This window comes from Nuphar pumila, chromosome 3 (assembly GCF_984573655.1).
Source record: "Nuphar pumila chromosome 3, dmNupPumi1.hap1.1, whole genome shotgun sequence".
In the NCBI taxonomy this organism is placed as follows: domain Eukaryota; kingdom Viridiplantae; phylum Streptophyta; class Magnoliopsida; order Nymphaeales; family Nymphaeaceae; genus Nuphar; species Nuphar pumila.
Window position 1 is genome coordinate 10,876,525 of NC_143251.1, and position 27,595 is coordinate 10,904,119.

The 27,595-nt window shown below is 36.9% G+C and overlaps 1 protein-coding gene across 1 annotated transcript in view; it reads right to left on the reverse strand.

The window, feature by feature from the left end:
• Positions 1-4,285: 4,285 nt before the first annotated feature.
• LOC149841942 (callose synthase 5-like) overlaps positions 4,286-27,595 on the reverse strand; it is an 83,535-nt gene continuing 60,225 nt past the window's right edge. Inside the window, exons 37-42 of the mRNA XM_090000554.1 lie at positions 7,810-7,922; positions 7,497-7,726; positions 6,589-7,386; positions 6,285-6,335; positions 5,068-5,253; positions 4,286-4,665 (exon numbers count right to left, since the gene is read on the reverse strand). Of these exons, the coding sequence (XP_089856680.1) occupies positions 4,435-4,665; positions 5,068-5,253; positions 6,285-6,335; positions 6,589-7,386; positions 7,497-7,726; positions 7,810-7,922 (1,609 nt within the window). The 3' untranslated portion in view covers positions 4,286-4,434. The remainder of the gene's footprint in view (positions 4,666-5,067; positions 5,254-6,284; positions 6,336-6,588; positions 7,387-7,496; positions 7,727-7,809; positions 7,923-27,595) is intronic.

Genomic DNA, 27,595 nt, shown 5'->3' on the forward strand with positions numbered 1-27,595 from the left:
GGGAGAGGAGAGAAAACAGAAGAAGGAGAGAAGGAGCGTACCTGGAAGTCGACGGCGACGTCGGAGGGAATAAAGGCAGGCGACGGCGGAGGAGGGGGGTCTCTGGCGAGCCGATGAGCGAGTCGAGGGGAGAGAGCAGAGAGAGAGGAAAGAGGAAGAGGGGAAGAGGGGGGTTTCTATTTGAAACCCCTCCCCTGCCTCGCTGTCTTTAAAAGGCACGGGAGAGGCGGTGCCTCAGGTTGGGTCCGGGTTCGGATCCGACCCGAATCCAAGTTCTTTTTTTTGAGGGGTTTTACATTTTACCTCAGTATACCATAACTGGTAGTGCTTACCAGAATGGTGTAGTTGAAAAAAAAAATTATATGCTTAAAGAAATGGTTTGAGCAATGTTGAATCACTCATACCTTCTCTTGACCTTGTGGGGTGAAGCGCTTAGAAAAACAGTGCATATTTTGAATAAGGTTCCTACTAAGGTTGTTCAGAAGACTCCTTACGAGTTATGGACAGGTAAGAAACCTTCTCTATCATATATGTGCATATGGGGATGTCCAGCTGAAGCTAAATTATATAACCCACATATAAAAGCTTTTGATCCTAGGACTACTAGTAGATATTTCATCGGTTATCCAGAAAGATCAAAGGGCTTTAGGTTTTGTTGTCAATCTCATATACCATAGATAGTGAAAATAGATAAAGTGATATTTCTTGAGAATGAGATATATACATCTCAAAATATTGATTTTGAGAAAATATAGGATTCAGGTTTCATATCTGCTAAAGATAAAGACCTAGTTTTCTCTGTAATTGTCCCTTTGGATAATGTCAGAAAAAGTATGACCAATGAACATCAATCCCAAATAGAGTCAGTTGTTGATGAGGATATACAACAACAGGATACAAAAGTTTATTTTGAACTACCTGTAGCACCTGTATGGAGGTCTACGTGGACCAGAAAATCTGCTATACATCCGGACTATATGGTGTATTTACAAGAGTCTAATAATTTTATAGATATTGATGATGATCCCTTCACTTTTGTAGAAGTCATTGAAAGTGAAAGATCAACACATTAGATCAATGCCATGAAGGAATAACTTGACTCTATGGCAAAGAACTAAGTGTGGGATCTTGTACCTCGACCTGATGAAGTTAAACCTATTGATTTTAAGTGGGTTTATAAGACCAAAACAGACTCTAAAGGTTAAGTGGAGAAGTACAAGGCTAGGCTTGTTGTAAAAGGTTTCACACAGATAAAGGGCATTGATTATAATGAGATTTTTTTTCCTGTCTCAACTAAGGAATCCTTGAGAATAATGATTGCCCTCGTAGCTTATTTTGATTTAAAATTGCATCAAATGGATGTGAAAACTGCCTTCTTGAATGGAGATCTGAAATAGGAGGTATACATGCAACAACCTACTAGTTTCAGTGTAGATGACTCGAATCATTTAGTTTGTAAATTGAAGAAGTCAATTTATGGACTTAACTAGGTCTCCCACTAGTGGTATAAAAAGTTCAATCAAGTAATTATGAACTTTGGATTCACTAAAAATATTGTTAATCAGTGCATTTATATAAAGACTAGTGGGAGTAAGTTCAGAATTTTGGTTTTATATGTTGGCGATATTCTTCTTGCAACTAATGATTTGAGTCTATTATATGAGACAAAAGATTTTTTTTTCTTTTATTTTGATATGAAGGACATGGGTGAGACCACATATGTCCTTGAAATCGAGATCCGTTGTGACAAAACTAAGGGTGTCTTTACCCTCTCTCAGAAATCCTATATCCTTAAAGTTCTTAAAAGATATGAGATAGAGAATTGTTCTCTTTGTTCGGCACCCATAGTGAAAGGAGATAAATTGAGCTTAAAGGAATGTCCTAAGGATGATAATGAAAATGCTCAGATGACAACTGTCTCATATGCTTCAGCGGTTGAGAGTTTGCAGTACGTGCAAACCTGCACACGACCTGATATAGCATTTGTTGTAGGAATGCTTGGTAGATATCAGTCAAATCCAGGCATTGTGCACTGAAAGGCAGCGAAGAAGATCATGCACTATTTACAAGAAACGAAGGACTACGTGTTGACCTACATAAAAGTTGTTCACCTAAAGGTCATTGGATACTCTGATGCAAATTTAGGAGGATGTCTTGATAGTAGAAAATTCACTACTGGATACATCTTTCTATTAGCAGGTGGAGTTGTCTCATAGAGAAGTAGAAAGCAGTCTACTACTGCTGCTCATACCATGGAGGCAAAATTTATTGCTCTATACAAGACTTCGTCTCAGGCCATTTGGATAAGAAACTTCGTTATGGGTCTTGGTATTGTGAAATCTATTAAGAGACCACTAAAGATCTTTTATGATAATGAAGTAGTCGTATCCTTTTTAAATAACAAGAGTTCAACCTTGTGTCGACACATGGAGTTAAAATATTTTGTTGTTAAAGAAAGAACTGAGAATCATCTGATATGTATTGATATAATTGAGACGAAGAAAATGACTGTGGATCCCCTTATTAAAGAGCTAGCACCGGGATTGTATTCTCGCCATGTAAAAGGGATTGATCTTTTTTATTCATTCTGGTATATGACAATACATTATATGTGATCACATTTGTAAAAATGAATTGATTCTCTATGACTTTGTGTATTATTGATTTTGCATAAAGGATCTCTCATATAGTTAAAGAAAATAGCAAAATAACAATATTAATGAGATTGTGTATTGTTGATTTTGCATAAAGTATCTCTCATTTGGTTAAAGAGAATGGTAGAATAACAATATTAAAGGATCAATAGAATGGGTTAGAGACCAACCTATTCATAAATGTAATCTTAACATGCTAAGGCACTGATAATGAATTGTATTGTAGTACATAAAAATATGATATTTTATGAAGATGTGTTCATCTTCATGACTCATATGATTCATTCTTATGATACAGGATAGCATTTGAACCCATTAAATTGAGATAACGATATAAACTTCGATTTAATGCACTTTTAGTGTCAATGAGTCAAGTGGGAGAATATTAGAAATTTTGGGACTGCGTCCAACCCATCAGGTGACCCGGTTTGACACTATTAGTGGGCTGGTTAGTGAGGAGTTAGTGGGTGGAGGTTACATGAATGTGGTCTCTCACGTAACCACCCATATCTCCCATTATAAAATAAGAGGGGTGGGGTTGTACATATGATGAGAGCCATCAGCCACCAACACCCCTATTGCCCACATTCTTGTATTCCTTTGGGTTCAGGATCCTGCTCACCATCGACCTAAGGTCTGGACTCATCGTGGGCGTAGATAGGCTGAGGAGAACACCAAGCACCCGCACATAATTTTAATGGCATCTATAGGTACACATTTACAATTCCATTCTGTTTATGCAAATAGGCCAACAGTATGCCCTTTCTCAAGGGAAAGGGGATTCCCCTTAGGTTTTCCTGCAATCTTTGGGGGACAGGTCAGGCCGTCATATAAGAGTCGGAAACCCCCAAACCATGGATCTCTAGTCATGAAATTTCCAGTGTCTTCAGCCATTTGAGGGTGTTTTTGTTTTGAAGAACAAGGATTTGCCTGTTACCTCTTGTCTGGTTTCAGATCCAGCCTAGATTAAGGTATTCCCACGTAAGATCAGTTTGGATATGAAACAAGCAACTCTCAAAAGGCCAAGAATCGACCAGGATACGGAGTCGACAGTTATAGCCCCCGACATCTCTGAAATTGCACTTGCATAGAATTCCTTATATAAGGTACGCATTTTCACTTGAGATAAAGAGACGCTAACATTCTCTTGTTTGGTTTTTCTTAAGGCATGTTTTCTTAGGGATCTTCCAGACGCATTCAATGTAGAAAATGACACCCCATGTTTTAAAAACTTGTGTAGCTTCCGCAGAAAACGGGCTGTTTCTGCAGGACACAAACACCCCTTAGAGGAAGTCACTGGATAAAAAAGAAAACAGAGAGAACAGCTTGGAGAAACTTTCCAATATGTGAACTTGTGAAGAAATATCAACAATACAGTCTTCAAACAATGTGTGAAGGTGTTGCAAGCCTGCAACTGTGCATGTTGATCAAGAACAGTTTCATCTGAGTGTAGTTCACTGAAACAGCTAGATGGTTAGGTCACACTATCATAACCGAGGGATCTCGAGTTTGAAACCCATGTGGTTATCCCCCCCATCTTGAAAAAAAACAACATTTTGTCTGAGCCCTAGCTTGATTTGAGTCATCTTGTTCAGGAATAATCAAACAGACACAGAGAAAAGTAAACAGAAACTAACAACATGATATATCACATCTGATGTTAATGTTTATTGTAAATGGTGGTTCAAAATTCCCAAAAAGAATGCTATGTTACAAGAGACGAAAACATACAGAGATGCACATTCTTACGAGCATCTTCTTGTTTCTGGCAATGGTATCCTCAGTTCTGCTTCTTTCCTCCTGCCAAAATTCGTGAAATTTGCAAGCCCCGGCTGAATGCTTGGTTGAAGAGGAGCCGTGTTTGGAACTCCGATACAAAAGGGAACCAGGCAAGAACAGCAACAGGGGTGAAAATTATAAGTCCCATAATATACTCATATCCCTTTGCAAGAGCTTTTACCGAGCCCCAAAGGCCCAGTATTTTCATCAGGGGCCGGCATGCTTGTGCAATCTGGAGCAATATTTTACAAAAAAGTGACAGATCAACAAGGGTTGCAATGCATGACACTTGTATAGTTAAAATGTCAAGATTTGGCACAATTCATCAATCATGTCCTGATGACATCCACAAATCCAATAAAAGCACGACTTTGAAACTGAAAACTGCCAAGCTCCAGACAGAAGAATTACAGATGAGATGACGTCAAAAATGAACTTGACCACTGGCTAGCTAGCACACATAAACCATTGACTTGGTTGAGTTAGAGTGAGAAAAAGGGTTGTCACCTGTACATCAACTTAATCACTAGTTTTTTATATCATTGACAAGTTCACAAGATTGAAACAAATCACAGAATATCATGTCTATCACACAAACACTAATCTTTTTCTATAGATATAAGAAAAGAGATACCTGTAATAGCGCCCAACCTGTTGGCATGAAAGCCAAGAGACTGGCAAAGATGTCACCAATTGTAAGGTTGAGTAGTGTGAAGAGGACAGCTAATGCACCGATAGATCCGAAAAATAACAAGAGTTTGAGCAGTCTAAACATCAATTGGAAATCTGCACTGAACTTCTTTCTTCCCATGGACACCAGCTGCAGTATAATGTTCTCTTTTAATACATGGCAACTGATGTATTGAAGCTGGTTTCACACACACACACACACACACACACACACACACACCACATTTTGTAGGTTTCCATTTAGCACCGTACCCATTTTGTAGGTTTTCATATATATATATATATATATATATATATATATATATATATATATATATATATATATATATAGTGAGTGGTAGGTGCCTGATCACATACGTGCCTGATAAAAAATGACCTTTAGCGGCACTTTTGAAGCACCACTAAAGGTCTGGGCAGAAATTAGACCTACGCGTCCATTCGGTCAGGCACTTATGTGGATCTATGCCTAACGGGCTTCTGAAGAGTTTTTTTCATGTTTTTCTCAAATCTGACCATACAGATGTGTTCTGCATACTTAATTTATAGGAATGAACCCTTGGATCATCCGATTTTGACACATGAATAAGCTTTTATAAGTTTTGATTTCATAAATATTGAAGCTGTAAAATTCACTTTTTTCATCGAAAAAACATGATCCAAGTGTTGTTTTTTAGCAAATTGACTATGACAAACATATCTGCAGGGTCAGATTTGCGAAAAACACCCCAAAAACCCCTGTTTGCTCACAGTAGGCACCTACACCCCTCTCGCTCTGTATATATATGTGTGTGTGCGCATGCCCCCATGACCTAATGTTAAAGCTGCCATCATGTCTCATTCCTGCATCCATATCCATGTGAAATAGAATGACACAGGCACACACACGTGAAATAGAATGACACGCTATTTAATTCCTGATCATGGATGCACCAGATTGTGTGAAAAGTTTTGAAAACCCATGCCTCTAAAACATAGTCATGGTTTAATAGGCCAGAACATTCAGGCTCGGAACAGAACACGTGTCATTTCACACGTAGGATGGTACAATCTTTCAAAGTTTTTCCGACAGAAAATCCAAAAATCGCTGGTTGTTAATATCTTATAAGCGAATTGGATTTTAATCAAACTTGAACAGGCATACCAGAAGAATTCAAAACTAACCTTTAAGATAAGCACAACTGCAGCAATAACAAGCCAGGACAGTCCATAAACCTGAGCATGGGAGATCATTAGTTTATCATAACTGAAAAAGAATAGCATCAAACATGCTTCTCAATTGACAATGTTTGAACAGCCTAAACATCTATTAGTACTACCCATTGAAAAGTGAAGAAAAAAAGAAACTTAAGAATCAAATTTGTTTCACGAATCATCACAATGCTAATATCAAGAAAAACATGCCAATTCAATTTCTCACAAGATTCTACATTTCTTAAGGTTTTCCAAAGAGGGATAAGAAACTTACAACAAGGCCTGTATTCCTATTGGCTATCTGCAAATGGTAAACAATTCCGTATTGGTAGAGGAAGAAGCGAAGGGAAAGAACAATCTCCCAGAAGCGTCCAGATAGCCCAGTGTATTGCAAGTGTTCCTGCTCTTCTTCCCACCATGACTCCCAGCTCTTGTTCCCTGGTACCCCAATTCCTCCCCTACTGCTTATCCATTTGGTCCAATCATCCCAGTCCTCTACAATCTTTTGCCATTCAAATCCAGATGGGTTGAAGAGGAAGGGAGCAAATAGCCAAGACACAACGAGGAACCACATTGAGAGTGTGAGCAACATGTATGCAGTCGTACCAGATGTTGCAGAACCATAAACCCCATATACCAACAGGAGTACCATCAATTCCATCCCTTTCACAAAGTGGCTCCGTGAATAAAGCCTGTAATTTTCTGCAAACTTTTCATGTCGCACCACAAAACCACGACCAGTGGCCCTGTATTTAGCCCCTCCATGCAATACAGTGCGGCCAAAATAATGAGTCTTTGTACCAAGAGAGAAGGTGAAGAAAACAGCAGAAAGCTGAAGTTGCATGATAATAATATCACTCAGTGCTGTTCTGAAGCCTCTCTCTAGTCCAATCTCCATTAACATAGGCAATGCCATCAATAAGCCTATCTGAACAAGGGACTGAGATGCCAGTGCTGCCTTAAGTGGATCATCACCCTTAGCACGTGCATGTCGTATCAGTGAATCCTCCAACCCACTTAGTGATAAATAAAGCTTCCCATACAAAAATATGTAAACAATAATGACAACCATCTGCAAGCCATAAATAACGATTAAGATGTAGCAGAATTAGTCAAAGGAGTTGTGAACCAATTGAGACACTCAAGAATCATGCTAAAGTGATCAAATGTGATGTCAATTACCATGGAGCTGATATAAAAACCAACAGTTGTAAAATAACATGAAAGCATGCGGAACATGTCAAAACGGTGTCCCAGACGGTAGATATCTCGACTCAGTATCTGCTCCCCATTACCACATGCTACTTTTGCTTCAAAAAGTGATATTTGGTTAAGCCCAACATCACGACCCTTTCCAACTTGGATATATTCGTGGTGGGTGACATTTCCACGCCTCAGTGTTGAGTTGAAACCTGATAATAAATTTATACAGCACCAATTCGAATTATACACAAATGGAAGTATTGTTGTGCCCTAATAAAAATAAGATGATTACCGGCAAAAATATCTTCACTTAAGTTGATCCCTCGAGAAGCCTTGCTGATACCACCTCTTGTGATGTGGAAGATCCTGTCAAAAACATCTGGATGGCCATAGTGGAAACGAACCCTGAACACATCAAACATATTCATCTGTGCATCAGTTTATAATCCAACTACAGGTTTTGAACTAACTTTTGAAAATAGTCATGGCAGGATAGTTCACACAAGAGCTAAAGTATGCATTTACCATATTAATGGTGGTGTTCATGAACAAAAAATAGTGGAAATGGCATTTCCTTCATAAGAATTTTTAAGTATAATAAATGCATATAGTACAGATAAATCTAACCAGATATTAACGAGAAACCAAATAATAATAAAAGGAGATGCCTATCACATTCAATGAATGGTTCAAGTTTACATTACGCTTCCACATGTTCTTACCATTGATGTAATGGAGTTATTTTTTTCTTGCTTTTTTTATGCCCATGAGTTGATGCACAAATACTGTTGTTACATGCTGTACGTTTTCTGTCGTCAACATATAAACTTTTGATGTGAACCATTGTCCGCCCCAAAACGTGCACAACATCTACAAAGCTGTGCCACGAATTTGTTCTTGGAATGTTCCTAGCAAGGATAAACTATGGCTTTTCCTTTTATAATTTCACAAATTTCAGAAAAGTCTCCATAAAAATGAAAAGAAATTAAAACATCAAATTCAGAAGAAATATTGAAAATGCAAACAAAATAGCAAAATCACAATAAAATCATGATATATTGAAAAAAGGCAATGAACCACTAGTTATGATAAATTCTTTTGTGAACTCATTGAAATAAAAATCATGATAAATTCAATATAACAGTGATATTTTTTACTAAGCTATAAAGGCAGTTAAATCAGCTCATAATTAGATCTTCCAGATAATGTCATGAGTGTTCTGGGTAACTACAAATTCAGCAGTCTTAGTTCAAATGCAGCTGGGCATGCGTGATTTTGTCTCATAGGGACGAGCCACAAGTGAAATTTCAGGAACATGCAAAATAGGCAATCACAGAATCGACCTTAGGCTTCATCTTATGGTTTGATCAAATCCCATGACACTTTGGCTGTTAAATCCAGTAAGTCGAGATTAAAATGGAAATATGTTCACAACCAATGGAAAAGTACCCCTTAAAGAAAGGTCAGAATGAGAAGGGCATTTCCTCTGTTGAGTTAGACCTAATAGCTGATATCAAATATATTAGTCCCATTCCCTCCCGGCCTTTTAGATCGATGAAAGATTTTCGGCCACACGCCACTTTTAGCTTCCACTTCAGTTTACCCTTCTCATTGCCATCCCCCTCTGATGGAGTTGGTAGAGAGCCAACCCTCCTCTTGTGGGGAATCAAGTATCCCTAAACCCTTCCTCCTTGGCTCAAGTCATTTTCATAAGAAAGGGTTGACTTCACTTAACACGAAACATCGATTTTTTGTTATGTCAAACTTCTATCCAATGTGACGGTATATAGATAGTTTCTCTCCGATTGCAAGGTACGCGTTCCAGTTCAAGCAAGCGCCTTATCAACAATCAAAGAAAACTTCATTCCTCTTACTCAACTAAAAGAAAGCACAAGGCCTGCTTTCCTCATTTCAAATTTAATATTGCATATACTCCTTTCTACTCCTAAATGAGTGGCCTCTGTTTGCACAGAGTAAATGCTTTTTTTTGTCCGTTATAAGGTAGCCAGCCTATGGGGTAGGGACACCTGCGGCTAGATATAATCCCCGCCCTCTCTTTCACACACGCTTGTCTGAGTCTCAACTTTTGATAGTGGGTTGTTATGTGTGATTATCAGGCTCCATTTTTGTTTTCAATCCAGATCATTTGATTCTCAAGACTTCTATAGGAAGGAAGGAAGAGAAATTCAATGCTTGTTTTCAAGGGCTACAGACAACCTGACGATTCCACTTTTCATTATGACGAGTGAAGGATCCACGTACCCACTATGGCAGCAAACATTACCCCATATATATATACACACACACACACAGACAAAGTAGATGGTAGTTACGTACCACTTTTCTGGCCTACCGCTAGCCTTCCAAACTTTTGAAGGTTATTTCCATGTTTGAACCCATTTGGGATACTTCCAATGATGCTCATCGTAGAAAGGAGCAAATTTTGGAAGAACAATTTTTCCAATTTATGCAAGGCCTTAGACCCGAATTCGAGCAAGTACAGGTCAACATCACTCACTGCAACAAGGGAGATTTTCAACCTCTAGATGAGGTTTTGGCCAAAGTATGTATGAAAGAAACAAGGTTCATCATGAAAAATATGTCTGATCCAAAAGAAGCCAAGGAAAATGTGTTGGCGGTTTCAAGACCCGGAGCTAATACTTACTCTTCTAGGACTCCTCATTTCAACAAATCCAACTACGGGAAGCCACTTAATGATGAAGGAAGAAAAAAGATTATTTGTGACAATTATGGCAAACTGAGGCACATCAAGCCTTATTGTCCTGAATTCAAAGGAAGAGATGAATGAAGAGCGGCGAGTGTAGATTCATCACAAGAAGACCGGAATAAAACCAATGGAGACCTCAAATCCGTTGGAACCATGATTGTGTCTCAACTAGTGGAGGCTCTATAACCACTTCTCAAAGGTTCATCATCTTCTACTATGGGTGTCGTTGTTTCCTCATCTTCTCTCCTAGGTAAAATACTTTGGCTCTTAGATTTTGGTGCTTCTTTCCATATGACCCATAATATTTCTTTACTCTCCAAATTAAAAAATAATTCAAGTGGATCTAATGTTTTTATTATGGATGACTCTTCTCTTGAAATAAAAAGCATTGAAAAAAAATCAAATTTTTCTATTCCAAAAATTAGATTTATCCCAAAACTTAATTTGAATCTGCTCTTTGTTTCTCAAATTGCTGACAATAACTGTAAGATCTATTTCTCATCCAATCAATGTGTAATCTAGGATCTCCAGTTGGGAATGTAGATTGGGGAAGGTCATAGGGAAGGAGATCTCTACTACATGGTGATGCAGAGCAGGCCCAGATTCTGCAGCATTCAGAAGTTCGTCTCGAATCCGGGTCCGGACCCGAGACCCGGATCCAGCCAAACCTTTTTTAAATAAACCCTCTTAGGGTTGCGTGCGGGGCATAGAAGTTTGAGAATTGAAACAGTCGTCTTTTCTTTCAGCAACTTTTCCCTTCCTGCAGTTCTTTGATTCTTTATTTTGTTTGCAGCTTTTTTTTCTTCTGACAGTTTTTCCTTTTCAGCATATCTTTTATTCCCCTCTTTGTCTTCTTCTGTCAGTATTAAGTTTTCTCCTTTTTTGAATGTTTCTCATTTCCCTTTCTTCACGGTATCCAGTTTATTATTAATCTCATTGTTCATTTGGATTCCATTGAAATAAAAAAAGAAACAATATAGCACCATCATTTTGGGTGGCTGTTCTCCTCTTATCACTGCACATCGTACGTTTGTGAGCAGCGTACCAACCATCTCAGCAAACAGGAGCATTGCAGCCGACCCTCCACCCGGCATCAGTTGGTAGGTCTGCCCAGTGACAGTCCCTTAACGTGGCTGTGTGGGGATTTTCACGTGACAGCAAAGAGCAGCCACATTAGATTCAATACCATGAAGGCTTCATCGTTCCCCTCACTGCATCAAATGGTATCAGAGCCCAGCCCCTCATCCTTCGTCAACGGCATGACGCAAGGGGCGAGGAACGGTCCTACGAACGGAAAGGCACGAGAAAAGATCATGAAGCGGATGCTCGACATGGTGACGAAGATGCAAGAAGATATGCTACTCCTAGAGAAGGAGGTAGCCGGTTTGTCAAAACGAATGGATGGAATCGAAGATCGGTTGGTCGTTCTTGAATCAACGATGGAACAACGCGCATTTTCAACACCAACGCCGGTAGCAGATCCAGTTGACAGCGCAGCGGCTCGCATGAATCCCATCTTCGCGAAAACAGGCCAGCCGATGCACCCTCAGCGTGAATCCCATCTAACAATAGATAACCATGCCTTGCTCCACAGTTCAAAGGTAAATGAAGGAAAGGACAATGGTACTCAAACAATAGACCATCTGGAGTTGCCAAAAATGGATAATAAGGGTGTGAATGCCTATCCTGAAAATAATATCAAGTTTGGGGGTGTGACACAATCTCTAATGCGTCTTCTTGAAGATACTGAGTCAAAGGGACCTGATTACTTAGACCTTACATTGGTCGAAACGGTTTGGAAATTGACTGCAAATAATATTATTATGGTTTCAGCAATGGGGAATGACGGGCCTCTTTACGGAACATTGAACATTCCAGCAATAATGGATCTTTTGAAGTTGTTTGGGTTTGCTTTTGGGAACAAGATCCTGAACGGGGATTTCTCTATGGACGATGAGCAGAGCCACTATGCATTCGGGGCAGATATAGTGAAGTTTTCAGCAGGTGGTCCAGTTTTTGGTAAGCATGCTTGTATTGTTGGGATTCTAGCCAAACCCTTAAGACCGCGTGCTGGAGGGACAAAAATTCAGCTTGTGCTTCCATGGGGTGCCATAGCAGATTGTATAGACGGTCAATTTCAAAACCAATCTACATGCTTTAATTTGGAACCGTCCAAGAATATCGATACATGTTGCCTATCGTCAATGTGTCTGATTTATATGCGTACCATGGTGACAACAAGTCGTCAGAGCCAACTTCTTCCCAACCCGGGGAGAATGATGCAGAGCAGGCCCAGATTCTGCAACACTCAGAAGTTCGTCTCGGGTCCGGGTCCGGACCCGAGACCCGGATCCAGCCAAACCTTTTTTAAATAAACCCTCTTAGGGTTGCGTGCGGGGCATAGAAGTTTGAGAATTGAAACAATTGTCTTTTCTTTCAGCAGCTTTTCCCTTCCTGCAGTTCTTTGATTCTTTATTTTGTTTGCAGCTTTTTTTTCTTCTGACAGTTTTTCCTTTTCAACATATCTTTTATTCCCCTCTTTGTCTTCTTCTGTCAGTATTAAGTTTTCTCCTTTTTGAATGTTTCTCATTTCCCTTTCTTCACGGTATCCAGTTTATTATTAATCTCATTGTTCATTTGGATTCCATTGAAATAAAAAAAGAAACAATACAGCACCATCATTTTGGGTGGCTGTTCTCCTCTTATCACTGCACATCGTACGTTTGTGAGCAGCGTACCAACCATCTCAGCAAACAGGAGCATTGCAGCCGACCCTCCACCCGGCATCAGTTGGTAGGTCTGCCCAGTGACAGTCACTTAACGTGGCTGTGTGGGGATTTTCACGTGACAGCAAAGAGCAGCCACATCAGATTCAATACCATGAAGGCTTCATTGTTCCCCTCACTGCATCACATGGACTGGTTGATTCTACCAAAAATTCCTTTTTGTCTGAATGTACAAAATTTGAATATTATTTTGTGGCATCAAAGACTAGGACATCTTAGCATTTCCAAATTATCCAATATACCTCAATTGAGAAAATTTTGTAATGAAAAAATTGATTGTACTCATTGCATTCTTGGCAAAATCAAAGTCATTCCTTTCCAAGAAAGATCTTTTTTTCTTCTAAACCACTTGAATTAATTCATTTGGATGTATGGGATCTGACTCCTATTACATCTAAAGGTGGCCTTGCTTATTATGGGATATTATGATTATTCGTGATTTACATGGATCTATTTTCTTAGGCACAAAAATGAAGTTTTTGAGACCTTCAAATCCTTGCATAACTTCATTAAAAAATTATTTCAAACCAATATTATTATTTTTCGCTTTGATTCAGGGGGAGAGTTTATGTCAAATGATTTTAGAAAATATTTAGAAACTAATGGCATTGTTCACCAAAGATCTTGCCCTTATATCCCTCAACAAAATGGTTTAGCAGAAAGGAAGCATTGACAAATCATAGATACCACCAGGACCTTATTTTAAAAAATGTTCCAAAAATATTTTGGGCCGAAGCCGCACTTACCGTTGTTTACCTCATAAATCGAATTCCTTCGATAAAACTTCAAAATATCGCTCCTTCCAAAACACTTTACAAACTTCCTCCTAATTATGCTAGATTAAGAACTTTTGGTTGTTCATGCTTTGTTCTTATAAACAAAAATGCTAAGTTATCCCCTAGTACCATTCCTTGGGTTTTTCTTGGGTATGGTGAGACCAAGAAAGTATTTAGATGTTATGACATCAAATATGATAGAATGTATGTTTCCCGAAATGTTACCATTTTGGAAAAAGAATGCCCCTTTGATCAAAATGTGCCTAAGAAAATGAGAGACTATTTTTTCTTATTTGAGTTACTTCCTAATGAAGATTCTATTAGTTTTGGTCATTAAGATGAAGAACATATGATTAATATTCCTACTAATGAGGACCATAAATTGTTAAGATATATATGTAATGAAGTACAAGTGCCAAGAACAATGTCACAAAACACATAAGCAAGTTATCTCTAACGGACAAGATACATTATGCCACAAAGGGCAAACACCATACACACTCACAAAGGAGAAGAGAGAGCTTAAAAATAATAATGTGTTTGTTGATAAAATGCTTGAAAAAACATTGTTTTGAGATGGGGCAAAGCACCCATAGAGTCGTTGGGAGCTCCTAATGGATCTAATGAGGGCCCCTTTACATTATTTAATGAAATAATAAAAATAAGAAAAATAAAAAGAAACTAAAAAATAACCTTAATGGACATGTGTAATTTACATGAAAAGAAAAAGACTAAATTGCCCCTAGTGGGCATTATAAAGGACAAAAGGAAATAATATATATATATATAATGATATGCATATATTTTAACACCCCTTCTCCCTCAAACTGATGGTGAGATCACCGAAAGTTTGCTTAGAAGAAAGGAGAACCTAGGGGATGGTAAAGCTTCGGTAAAAAAATCTGCAAATTGGTACTCTGAAGTGACGTATGAAAGTTCGATAGTGAACATAATGACAGTCCATCTCAATGTACTTTGTCCATTCATGAAATGTATGATTGCTACCAATGTAGATGACACTTTTGTTATTGCAGCATAGCTTCGAAGGAATAGAGATAACTCTCATATCTTTTAACAGACTTCTTAACCAAACAAGTTTAGTTGTAGTGGTGGCCATTGCCCTATACTTGGCTTTTGTGGAAGATAAAGAAACCTTTTGTTGTTTCTTACATCTTCAAGAAATCAATGATTATCCAAAAAAAATACAATAACTTGTGGTAGAAATATAATCATTGGGGTTTTCACCCCAATCAGAGCCGGTATAAGCAATTCAATTTGATGATGAAGAAGAAGATAAGAATAGCCCTTTTGTTATTGTTTCCTTCATATATCTGATAATTCGGATGTCAATTGCCATATGAATAGTAGGATCATTCTGGAACTGATTTGCATTGTGTACAACATAAGCAATGTCTGGCCTGATAATAGACAAATATGTTAGAGATCTGATTAATTGATGATGAAGAGTGGGATCTTCTAAAGGAGGTCCATCATTGACTCATCTTAGCATTGATTACTTCTAGAGTCTCCACTTTCTTTTTGTCAATCAAGACAGACTTAGCAATAATATATGATGCAAGCTTCATTTGAGATAGAATATATCCCCGAGGAGAGTACGCAAGTTCAATCCCTAAAAAATACCTTAAAAATCCAAGGTTAGACATATTAAAATTGTTTTTGAGAACATTTTTAATAAACTCAATGTAATAATAATAAAATAGTTGTGTGATCACATGCATTATTAACAAAAAAACAATATCAGTGTAATAAGAAGTAAATCTACTATCAAGAACAACTTTACTAAAGCTATTATATCAAGCTTTGGGAGCTTGTTTAAGACCATAAAGAGCTTTACTAAGTTTAAGAAATTTTTCTTCCTCAATCTCAAGACTCGGCGAAGGATCCATGTAGACTTATTTATAAAGGTCCCCCATCTAAAAAAACATTTTTGACATCTAATTGGTAGATAGGTCATTATTTAATAGATGTTAAGGCTATTAAAGTTCTTACACTAGTCATCCTAGCAACAAAGCAAAGGTTTCCTCATAAATCATAATCAATTCTATATTCTTTTGTATACCCTTTAACAACTAACCTAGCTTTGTATCTTTCTAATGACCCATCACTCTAAGTTTTGACTTTATAAACCCATCTACACCCAATAGCCTTTTTCCCAAAGAGAGACTTACAATTATCCAAATGTTAGCTTCGTTGAGTGCTTCTAAATCAAGTTTCATAGCATCTATCCAATGTGGATGTTGCTTGGCTTCTTTAAAGTTGGTAGGTTCATGATAGGAATAGATCATCATTAGACAAGTTCTATAATTTTGAAAAAAAGAATCATGACACAAAATTTTGAGGAGGTCTACTACTCCTAGAAGATAGACTAGGTAGGGATTCTTCTAGTGATCTTCTAAGGAAATGTTTTGTGAATACATGTCAAAAGCATTTTTATGTGTATTTCCTTCTAGCCGAGTATACACATGGATATCATTGGGAGAATCATCATTTTGATGAGGCAAATCATTATTTTGATGAGAATTGTCACCACAAACATTATCACAAATACTATCATTAGAATCTTTAGACTTATTTCTAGGTAATAAGTAAAAGAGAAAAGAATAATCAACATCTTGGGTTTTTTATGTTTAAATCTTATTTCGTTCTTCAAGAAAAGTCATATTTCTTAAAATATAAAGTTTGTTATTTTTAACATCATAACACCTATAACCTTTTTTATTTTCATCATAGCCAATAAAAACATATTCAAGAGCTTTTGGTGAAAGATTATCTAGTCCTTGAAAAAGGACAAAGCATTTACAACAAAAATTCTTAATCTTTTGATATCCGGAGATATTTTGAACAATTTTTCAAAGGAGAAACATTTTTTAAAGATGAGAATGACATCCTATTTATAAGATAAATTTCAGAAAGAGCAGCTTCAGCCCAAAATTTCTTTAGAATATTTTTAGAAATAAGAAGAGTTCTTGCTGTTTCGATAAGATGCCTATGTTTTCTTTCGGTAAGGTTATTTTGTTAAAAAATCCTTGGACAAGATCTTTAATGAATAATGTCATTTTGTTTAAGGTAGTTTTGAAATTCATTTGACATGTATTCTCATCTGGAATCAGATCTAAAAATTGCTATATTATTTTAAAATCGATTTTGAATAAGGATATGAAATTCTTTAAAAATAAAAAAAACATCGGATTTGTTTTTAATAAATTAAACCTAAGTGTATCTAGTGAAATCATCAATAAAAACAACATAATATGAATATCTTCTTTAGACATAATGAGTGTTGGTCCCATACATCCGAATGTACTAATTTAAATAGTCTATTAAAATAAAATTGTTATGTTGATAAAGAAGAGAATGCATTTTTCCAAAAATACAATCATTACACGCAAAATGTTTTTCATTAAAAAAATTTCTAAGAAAGAAAAAAGATGCAATTTAGAGACACTAGGATGACCAAGCATTTTGTGCTAAGTGACAACATCTTTAGATTGAACATGATTACAAAATGATTTGGATGACAATGACAAAAAATCCATATAATATAGGCCTCCTCTTCTATGGCCCTTCCCAATCCGCTTCTTGGACCGAAGATCCTACACATAGCAATTGGTAGGTGAAAATAGACACTATATCCAAAATCGTTTATTTTTTAAATGAAGAAGATTTGAAATAAGTTTTGAAATAATTATAATTTTTGGAACATAAAATTCTTTGTCTTTGCTTAAAAACTTTTCAAGGTTTTTCATTCCCTTAACATCTAAGGATGTTCTATCGGTCGTGGAAACAAATGATTTAAAAGAATTAAGACTTTGTTTGGATAAAAGAGATGCATTTAGGGTCATATGAAAAGAGGCATCCAAAATTAAGGATTCAAGAGGACATACCGAGAGTTGATGAGACCGCGGCACTGGAGGTGGAAGGTGTGAAGGAATTGTTTCTCATAAATTTTTGGAGAGTTTCCGTAAGTTGATCAATGGTGTCCTTTATGTCTCCATCTCTTCTTGATTCTTCACTTGAATTGTTCGCACTATCTCCAACAGAAGCCACCATATTTTTAAGCTTAGGACAATCAAGTCTAAGATGTCCCAGTTCTTTACAATGGTGACAAACAATTTTTCTTCCTCCACCATTGTTATTTTTTTAAAAGTGAGGGGGTTTATATGTCGTGTTATTTCCCGGTTTCGATACTACATGGACCTCATCAATATTTTTTCTAAGAGCCAAACAAGTTTCTTCTTGGCATAGATCGGCAAGAACTTCACTAAGAGGAGTAGAAGACCTATGAACAAGGGATCCTCTTAGTTGTTCAAGTTCAAGTCGAAGCCCATGAATAAATTAAAAAAAAAAATTCTCTCTATTTGCTCTTGTCTCATGGCAATAGAACTTCCTTCCCATTGTGGTTTAAGAAGAACAAGCTCATCCCATAGAGGAGATAAAGTACTATAATAGTCTCTAATACTCATATCCCCTTGCTTGGTTCTTCTTACTTTTTCTTGTAAAAAGAAATGCCTAGCAAGGTCCCTTTGAGTATTTAATTAAGAATCGTGTTTTATTTGCCTTCTTAAACTTGGCTAGATTAGCATAAATTTTTAAATCAACATTGTTCATGAACCATGCCAATATTTTGGCATGCTCATTTCACTAATCTTCAACTTTGGATTGGTATTTTTTAATGGCCTTGGCTTTTTCTTCCTCATTAAAGGTTTATTTTTCATTTCCTTCTTGGTGAGCTTTAGTCGTGGTTCCAGAATGGTACCACATACATGCCCTCAAAGTTTCTTGCCCTTGAAATTGTTTTTTATAGTGGCCACCCACATTCTATAGTAGATCTCATTCAATTTAAATGAGAGGTCAATCTTTGTAACTTTGTCAGCCATTGCAAAAGAGTTTGAAGAAGCACAAGAGTGTGAATCTAAGTACACACTTCAAAAACAAAAGAAAGGAGTCCCAAGAGTGATCAAATACATAGGGGCTATGATACCATACAATGAAGTACAAGTGTCAAGAACAATGTCACAAACTCACTACAAGGCACAAAACACATAAGCAAGTTGTCTCTATTGGACAAGATACAATATGCCACAAAAAGCAAACACCATACACACTCACAAAGGAGAAGAGAACTTAAAAATAATAATGTGTTTATTGATAAAATTCTTGAAAAAACATTGTTTTGAGATGGGGCAAAGCACCCATATTTATACACAAAATGGGACCCAAGGGGGCTGCTATAGAGTCGTTGGGAGCCCCCCAACGGCTCTAATGAGAGCCCCTAATGAAATAAGAAAAATAAAAATAAGAAAAATGAAAAGAAACTAAAAATAACCCTAATGGACATGTGTATGTTACATGGGAAGGAAAAGACTAAATTACCCCTAGTGGGCATTACAAAGGATAAAAGAAAATTATATATATATATATATGGTAACCATGTATATGATATACATATATTTTAACAATATATATACATACATATGTTAAAATAAGAAAAATAAAAAGAAACTAAAAAATAACCCTAATGGACGTGTATTTTACATGGAAAGTAAAAGACTAAATTGCACCTAGTGGGTAGTATAAAGGACAAAAGGAAATTATATATGATATACATATATTTTAACAACATATATATATATATATATGTTATATGTATACATATACATGTATATATACATATATACATGTACATGTATATTTCTATTATTGTAATAGGGATTACCCATTAGGGGTATTTATGTAAATTACCTCAATGTAATAGGTTGTGTCCACTAGGGGCACAACAGTCTTTTTTATTTTTCTGATTTTTATTTATTTAATACATATCCTTTAGCCATAGCTAAAAGGCTGTTGGGCTAGTCCCAACAACTATAAATATAGTTGGGTAATATAGCGATTGGGCTAGTCCCAAGAGCTATATTTATAACAACTATATTTATGGTTGTTGGTCCCATGTGCATTGTATTGTGCCTCTATTTAAAGGCACCTTCCCCCCTTGTAAAGTTGATGCCTTCACGAAACATTTCACATAATAAACATTATTATTTTTTATGTTCTTGGCCCTTGAGTGGCCACTTGTAAGTGTTCTTAGTGATTGACCCGTAAGAGGTCATTGTTCTTATATATTGTCTTGTATACTTTTTTGTGTTTCATTACATGATATCAAAGCTTTGGTGCGATATCATTATAAGCTACATTGGAAGGCTTCTTGGTGGATAGTGAGGATCAAAGGAGCATTGGTTCATTGCCTTGAAAAGCATGCCACATCAAGTTTCTTCTTTCTATCTTTCTATTCTTCTCTCCTTCTCTCGTTGTGTATTAATGGAGGATAAACAAGTGATTGTTACCATGCCCGTGAGACTAAACGACACCAACTATGTGATGTGGGCATCCATAGTTAAGCGCAAAATTTGGAGAAAAGGTTTATGGGGCTTGGTGGATGGATCCGAGAAAGAACCAAAGTTATTCTTTCAAAGAATGAAAACAACTGTGATAATAGAAAGATCGAGCCTCACTGATGAAAAGTGAGTTGATACACAAGAGGTCATCAATGCTAAGATGAAGAAAAATGATGGAGAACCCCTAGAAGATCCAACTCCATACTGCCAAATGATTGGCACTTTGACTTATCTTTTAATTACCCATCCTGATATTCCTCATGTTATTCATACTGTTAGTGAATTTCAACATTCTCCCACTATAGTACATATAAGTATTGTAATGAGGATAGTTAGATATATTAAAAATATAATTAATCATGGTCTATTTTTTTCATCTTCTTCTTCATTAGATATTGCATATTCTGACTCTGATTGGGGAGGAGATGTAAACGATCGTCACTCAACCATTGGTTTTTGTGTTTTTGTAGGTGACTCCTTGATATCCTGGAAATGCAAGAAGCAACAAAAGGTGTCATTATTTTCCACAGAAACCGAGTATCATGTCATGGCCGCAACAACTTCTGAGTTAGTCTAGTTGAGATAGTTACTTGAAGACTTTGGAGTTCATATCTCTGAACCTTCAAGATTGTGTTGTGACAACAAGAGTGTTGTCTATATTACAAGCAATTATACATTTTACGAGCATACAAAGCGCATTGAAATGGATTGCTACTATGTTCGAGAAGAGTTCTCGAAGAAGACCATCACTTTACCATATGTGCCTTTTGAGTACCAACTGGCGGACTTCTTCACTAAGGCACTTCCATCTCCTAGATTTCACTTCCTTCTTGGCAAAATCTTGGTTGTCACTCCGTGAGTTTGAGGCAGTGTTGTGAAAGGCGTTGAGGCGTAGTGAGGCGCTCCACCAAAAACTGAAGCGAGGCATAAGCCTCGAGGCGTAAAGCATAAGCCTAAAAAAAAAATTGAAAACTTAAAAAAAATTATAAAAAAGTATCCAAAAATACAAATAAATAAAGAAATGCTTTATTGATTAAATAACAATCAATAAAAAATATAAAATCTCAAATAAGTACTAAAAAATATGAGATTAACATATAAAAGTAACTAAAAACTGATTACATAATTGGAAAATATATGAGATTAACCAAAAAAAGTTAAAATATATTAATAAACTGATTACATAACTGAAATAACTAGAAAATATATGAGATTAACCTACAAAAGTAAAAATATATGAGATTATTCTAAAAAATATGAGATTAACATATAAAAGTGACTAAAAAAATGATTACATAACTGGAAAACACATGAGATTAACCAACAAAAGATAAAATATACTAAGAAACTGATTACACAACTGAAATAACTGGAAAATATATGAGATTAACCAACAAAAGTTAAAATATATGAGATTATTCTCAAAAATACGAGATTAACATATAAAAGTAACTAAAAACTGATTACATAACTGCAAAATATATGAGATTGACCAAAAAAAGTTAAAATATACTAAGAAACTGATTACATAATTGAAATAACTGGAAAATATATGAGATTAACCTACAAAAGTTAAAATATATGAGATTATTCTAAAAAATATGAGATTAACATATAAAAGTAACTAAAAAACTGATTACATAACTGGAAAATATATGATATTAACCAACAAAAGTTAAAATATATTAAGAAACTAATTACATACTGAAAAATATATGAGATTAACCAACAAAAGTAAAAATATACTAAGAAACTGATTACATAACTGAAGTACTGGAAAATATATGAGATTAACCTACAAAACTCTTATTGATTATGTCTCATAAGTCTTGTTGTAAAAAAAATTTTGTGCCTTGGCACAGAGGGCCGCGCCTCAAGGCGAGGTGCGCATTTTGCGCCTCAAGGCGCGTTTTTTATAACACTGGTTTGAGGGGGGGTGTTAAGATATGTATATATTGTGAAGAATCATTACAAACAATCAAGTTTTCAAATAACTTGATACTTCAAATACTCAATACACAAAATAAATGCACAATGTTTATAAGCTTTACACCAAAGAAAGTGCAATAAATGCAGAGTATTTATAAGCTTAAGGAGACAACTCCTTATTCTAATACATACATACAATGGGCTCACATAGCCCTTATTTATAAGCAAACTTAAGAGACGTTGGGCTATTCCCAACAGCTCTTATTAGAGACGTTGGGAATCAGCCCAACATCTATATTTTTAAAATTGTGTACACAGTCAATGGCTGACTGTTGTACACTGTACACAGTCAGCCACTGACTGTGTACAAAAACATTATATAAAAAAAGCAAAAATAAGAAATGAAAAAAAAATAAAAAAATAAAAAAGAGGAATTACAATCATATTCAAAAACATGAATATGCGTAAAATGTGAAAATGACTAAAATATCCCTACAGCCAATACAATAAAGAAATATATATTTTATATATACAAGTAGATGAATACATATGCATATATGATATATATATATATATATATATGTATCTTCTTTTATATATATAAAATATATATAGAAAATACATTGTCTTATAAATTACAATTTAACACCCCCCCCCCCTCAAACTTAGGGCAAGATGACCGAAAGTTTGTCAAGGAGGAAATTGAACCGCGGAGCACACAAAGCTTTGGTGAAGAAATCTGTCAACTGATATTCTGAAGTTACATATGGAAGATCTATAACTCCTTTCAGATACGCTTCCCGAACATAGTGACAGTCCATCTCAATGTGTTTAGTCCGCTCACGAAAAGTATGATTTTTGGCAATGTATATTACACTCTTGTTATCACAGCATAGCTTGGTGGGCCCTTCTATTGAGATTCCCATGTCTTCTAATAGTTGATGAATCCATACAATTTCCATGATAGTAGTCGTCATGGCACGATATTCAGCTTCTGTTGAGGATAGAGACACTTTTTGCTGCTTCTTACATCTCCATGAAATCAGCGAGTCTCCTAAAAACACACAAAAACCAGTGGTGGAGTGACGGTTATTTGGGTCACCTCCCCAGTCAGAGTCAGTATAAGCAATTAATTTTAATTCAGAAGAAGAGGATAAGAATACTCTCTTGTTTAGTATGCCTTTTATGTATCTCACAATCCGCAAGATGGCACTCATGTGAACTGATGTTGGTGCATGTTGGAACTGACTTGCAGTATGAATTGTATGAGAGATATCTGGTCTAGTAATACTCAGATACATCAAAGATCCCACAAGTTGTCTGTAGGGGGTGGGATCGGAGAGAGAAATACCATCATCAATCTTCATTTTGGCTCCTACTATAGCACAAGTTTCACAAACCTTATCATCTGTAATACCTGACTGGTCAATAATCTCAGAGGCAAGCTTAGTTTGAGATAAAAAATACCCTCTATGAGAGTAAGCTACTTCAATACCCAAAAAATAAGTTAGAAATCCCAAATCAGACATTTCAAACCTATCCTTCAAAATTGATTTTATGCTTTTAACCCCTTTAGAATCACTTCCAATTATAAGCATATCATCCACATATAAGAGCAGAATGACAATCTCTGCATTGGTTTTTCTAACAAATAAGGCAGTGTCAGTGAAACAGGAAGAAAAACCATTTTCTAACATTACGGAGTTAAATCTATCATACCAAGCCTTAGGGGCTTGTTTTAAACCATAAAGTGTTTTTCGAAGACGAAGCATTTTCCCTTTGGGAGTCTCTATTCCTGGTGGAGCATCCATATATACCTCTTCATTCAGATCACCATTTAAGAAGGCGTTTTTAACATCCATTTGATAGATGTTTTGATGCAGAGCAGGCCCAGGCATCACTGACCCAACAACACCCAGGCATTGTTTCGGGTCTGGGTCCGGACCCGAGACCCAGATCCAAACTGAAGCCCTTTAAATAAGTTGCCTAGGGTTTCGTGAGGAAGGTAGAGAACGTTGAAACTTCCAACAGCTTTTCCCTTCTTGAAGTTCTTTGATTCTTTATTTTGTTTGCAGTTTTTTCCTTCTGACAGTTTTTCCTTTTCAGCATATCTTTTATTCCCCTCTTTGTCTTCTTCTGTCAGTATTAAGTTTTCTCCTTTTTGAATGTTTCTCATTTCCCTTTCTTTATGGTATCCAGTTTATTATTCATCTCATTGCTCATTTGGATTCCATTGAAATAAAAAAGAAACAATACAGCACCATCCTTTTTGGGGTGGTTGTTCTCTTATCACTGCACATCGTACGTTCGTGAGCAGCGTACCAACCATCTCAGCAAAGCGCATCGTACCAGTGACAGTCCCTTAACGTGGTTGTGTGGGGATTTTCACATGACAGCAAAGCGCAACCACATCAAATTCAAATACCGTGAAGTCTTCATCGTGCCCTTCACTGCATCAAAATGGTATCAGAGCACCGGGTATCCTCCATCGCTGGCAGCATGCTGCCAAATGTGAGGAACGATCGGGTAACCGGAAAAGAGCAGGAGGACGCCGGTAGGAAAGATCAAATGTCATGTATGATGGAGATGATGACCCAAATGAACGAAGATCTGCTGCGTGTCAGCCGGGACGTGGCCAGCATGTCGAAACGACTCGATGGGGTCGAAACTCGGATCGCGGTCATCGAGTCGCGGATGGAGCCGTACACGGTGACTACACGTCAAAGGGATTCGGGAGTGGTCGACGATGTTGTCGTCCTCATTGAAGGTGCGACAGTCGACCCAGATCAGCCGATGCACGTTCAACCTGTACAAGATAAAGGTCCGAATTCGGCTCTCCCTCCCCACTCCGATTTGCCTCCTCCGCTCCAGACGAATCAAAGGATCCACGCAGCAATGATTGGATTCTCAGCAATAGAACCTGAAATACCGACTGCCTTGTTTCTCAAGGAAGCTGCCTATGGTTCTGCTGGACATACATATCACGAACTGTCAAAATATCACAGCTTCAAGACTTGGTATGAAGGGGATTTGTCTCTTGAACTCTCAAATAACCATCCTAATCAATGAATTATACATCGAAAAGTTGCATGGATTTTTGGAAAATGGGTTTCAGAGATCAAAGGCGGCTTAAGGAAACCAGTGTGGTATGCTTTGATTATCTTGCTCCAGGATAACGATCTAGCAGTTGAACTTGCAACAATTTGGTCGTTGTATTCTCTTATTGATGATGATAATTATTACGAACTAGGTCCTTCTGGTTGTTTCCAAATGTGTTGGAGTCCGTGTTTCAAGTTGTTTGGAGAGGTGCAAATGTTTGAATTGAAGGTGGTAGTTTCAAACTTGGTATCTTTGATCGTTGAACATCTTGGTGATAGAATCAATCCATTTGCAAATGAGCTGGCTAAGTTTTTTCATAAGTTATGGGGTGAATCAGCTGATGAATTTTTTTTTCTAGAGGACAGTATGCAACTATGGGGAGCCACAGTGATTCAAGCGACTTCAATGGCACTGCAGCTACTAGATCTCTTTACATACCTTGTGGCAATTATGGGAAGGAGTTTTGATCACTTACAAGTTGCAAAGAATATTGTTGAGCGCTACATTATCTTAGGCGGAATGTACTTTTTTAAATGTTCATGCCCAAAACTTGGCCAAACTTTTAGATGGAATTGTAAACAGTGTGGTGACAACAAGTCGTCAGAGCCGACTTCTTCCAAACCCGGGGAGAATGATGCAGAGCAGGCCCAGGCATCACTGACCCAACAACACCCAGGCATTGTTTCGGGTCCGGGTTCGGACCCGAGACCCAGATCCAAACTGAAGCCCTTTAAATAAGTTGCCTAGGGTTTCGTGAGGAAGGCAGAGAACGTTGAAACTTCCAACAGCTTTTCCCTTCTTGCAGTTCTTTGATTCTTTATTTTGTTTGCAGTTTTTTCCTTCTGACAGTTTTTCCTTTTCAGCATATCTTTTATTCCCCTCTTTGTCTTCTTCTGTCAGTATTAAGTTTTCTCCTTTTTGAATGTTTCTCATTTCCCTTTCTTTATGGTATCCAGTTTATTATTCATCTCATTGTTCATTTGGATTCCATTGAAATAAAAAAGAAACAATACAACACCATCCTTTTTGGGGTGGCTATTCTCTTATCACTGCACATCGTACGTTCATGAGCAGCGTACCAACCATCTCAGCAAAGCGCATCATACCAGTGACAGTCCCTTAACGTGGTTGTGTGGGGATTTTCATGTGACAGCAAAGCGCAACCACATCAGATTCAAATACCGTGAAGTCTTCATCGTGCCCTTCACTGCATCATGTTTCATTTGTTGATTGAGGCAACGGTAATGAGACATCGGACAGTGACCATTCGGGTCACAGGGGCAAAAGTTTCTTCACAGTCAATCCCGTATTCTTGACTATATCCCTTTGCAACTAATCGAGCCTTATATCTCTCAAGAGATCCATCGCTCTTAGTTTTTACCTTAAATACCCATCTACACCCTATTGCTTTCTTACCCTTAGGAAGATCTTGGAACTCCCAAGTCTTTGCCCTGTTGAGAGCTGAAAGCTTACATTCCATTGCTTTCAACCATTCATCATTATTTGTGGCTTCTTCGAAGTTTTTGGGTTCTAAATAGGAATGAATGGCGCTAAGGCAGGCTCTATGTTTAGGAGTAAATGAATCATATGAAATACACCTAGAAGGCATCTTTTTACTTCTCTCAGTTCTTCGTAGGTTTTCATCATTTGTTGAATTGGACCCACTAGGTTCACTGAATTTTTCAATTGCACTCCTAAAAATGTTTTTATCTCTATGGGTATATGTTATAGGATCTCTCAATGCTCCTTCACTTCTATGTTGGGAGATAGGTGGATGGGAAGAGCCATCTTCTTTATCACTGACATCATTATGAATGAAATCGTCATCAATATCATCACTATCATCATCATGTGCTAACATTTCAAATAAAAAGGAGTAATCCATGTTTTCTTCAAAGGGTTCACTCCTTTCAAAACCATTAACATTTTCCAGAAAACTCGCATTTCTGGAAACATATAGTTTGTCATTCTCAATATCATAACAATGAAACCCTTTTTGGGTTTCAGAATATCCAAGAAAAGCACAAGCAATGGCTTTTGGCGAAAGCTTGTCATTCTTGTCAGTAAGAACGAAACATTTGCAACAAAAAATTCTCAACCGACTATAGTCGGGTTCTTTGGTATACAATTTTTCAAAAGGCGAGATATTGTTCAAGTTTTTAGAAGGTAGCCGATTTATCAGATAGACAGATGCTAAAGCCGCTTCAGCCCAAAAACCTTTTGGGATGTTTTGAGAAACAAGTAATGTTCGAGTTGTCTCTATTATATGTCTATACTTCCTTTCGGCTAATCCATTTTGTTGAGGGGTTTTGGGACAAGATCTTTGGTGAAGAATACCATGACTTTC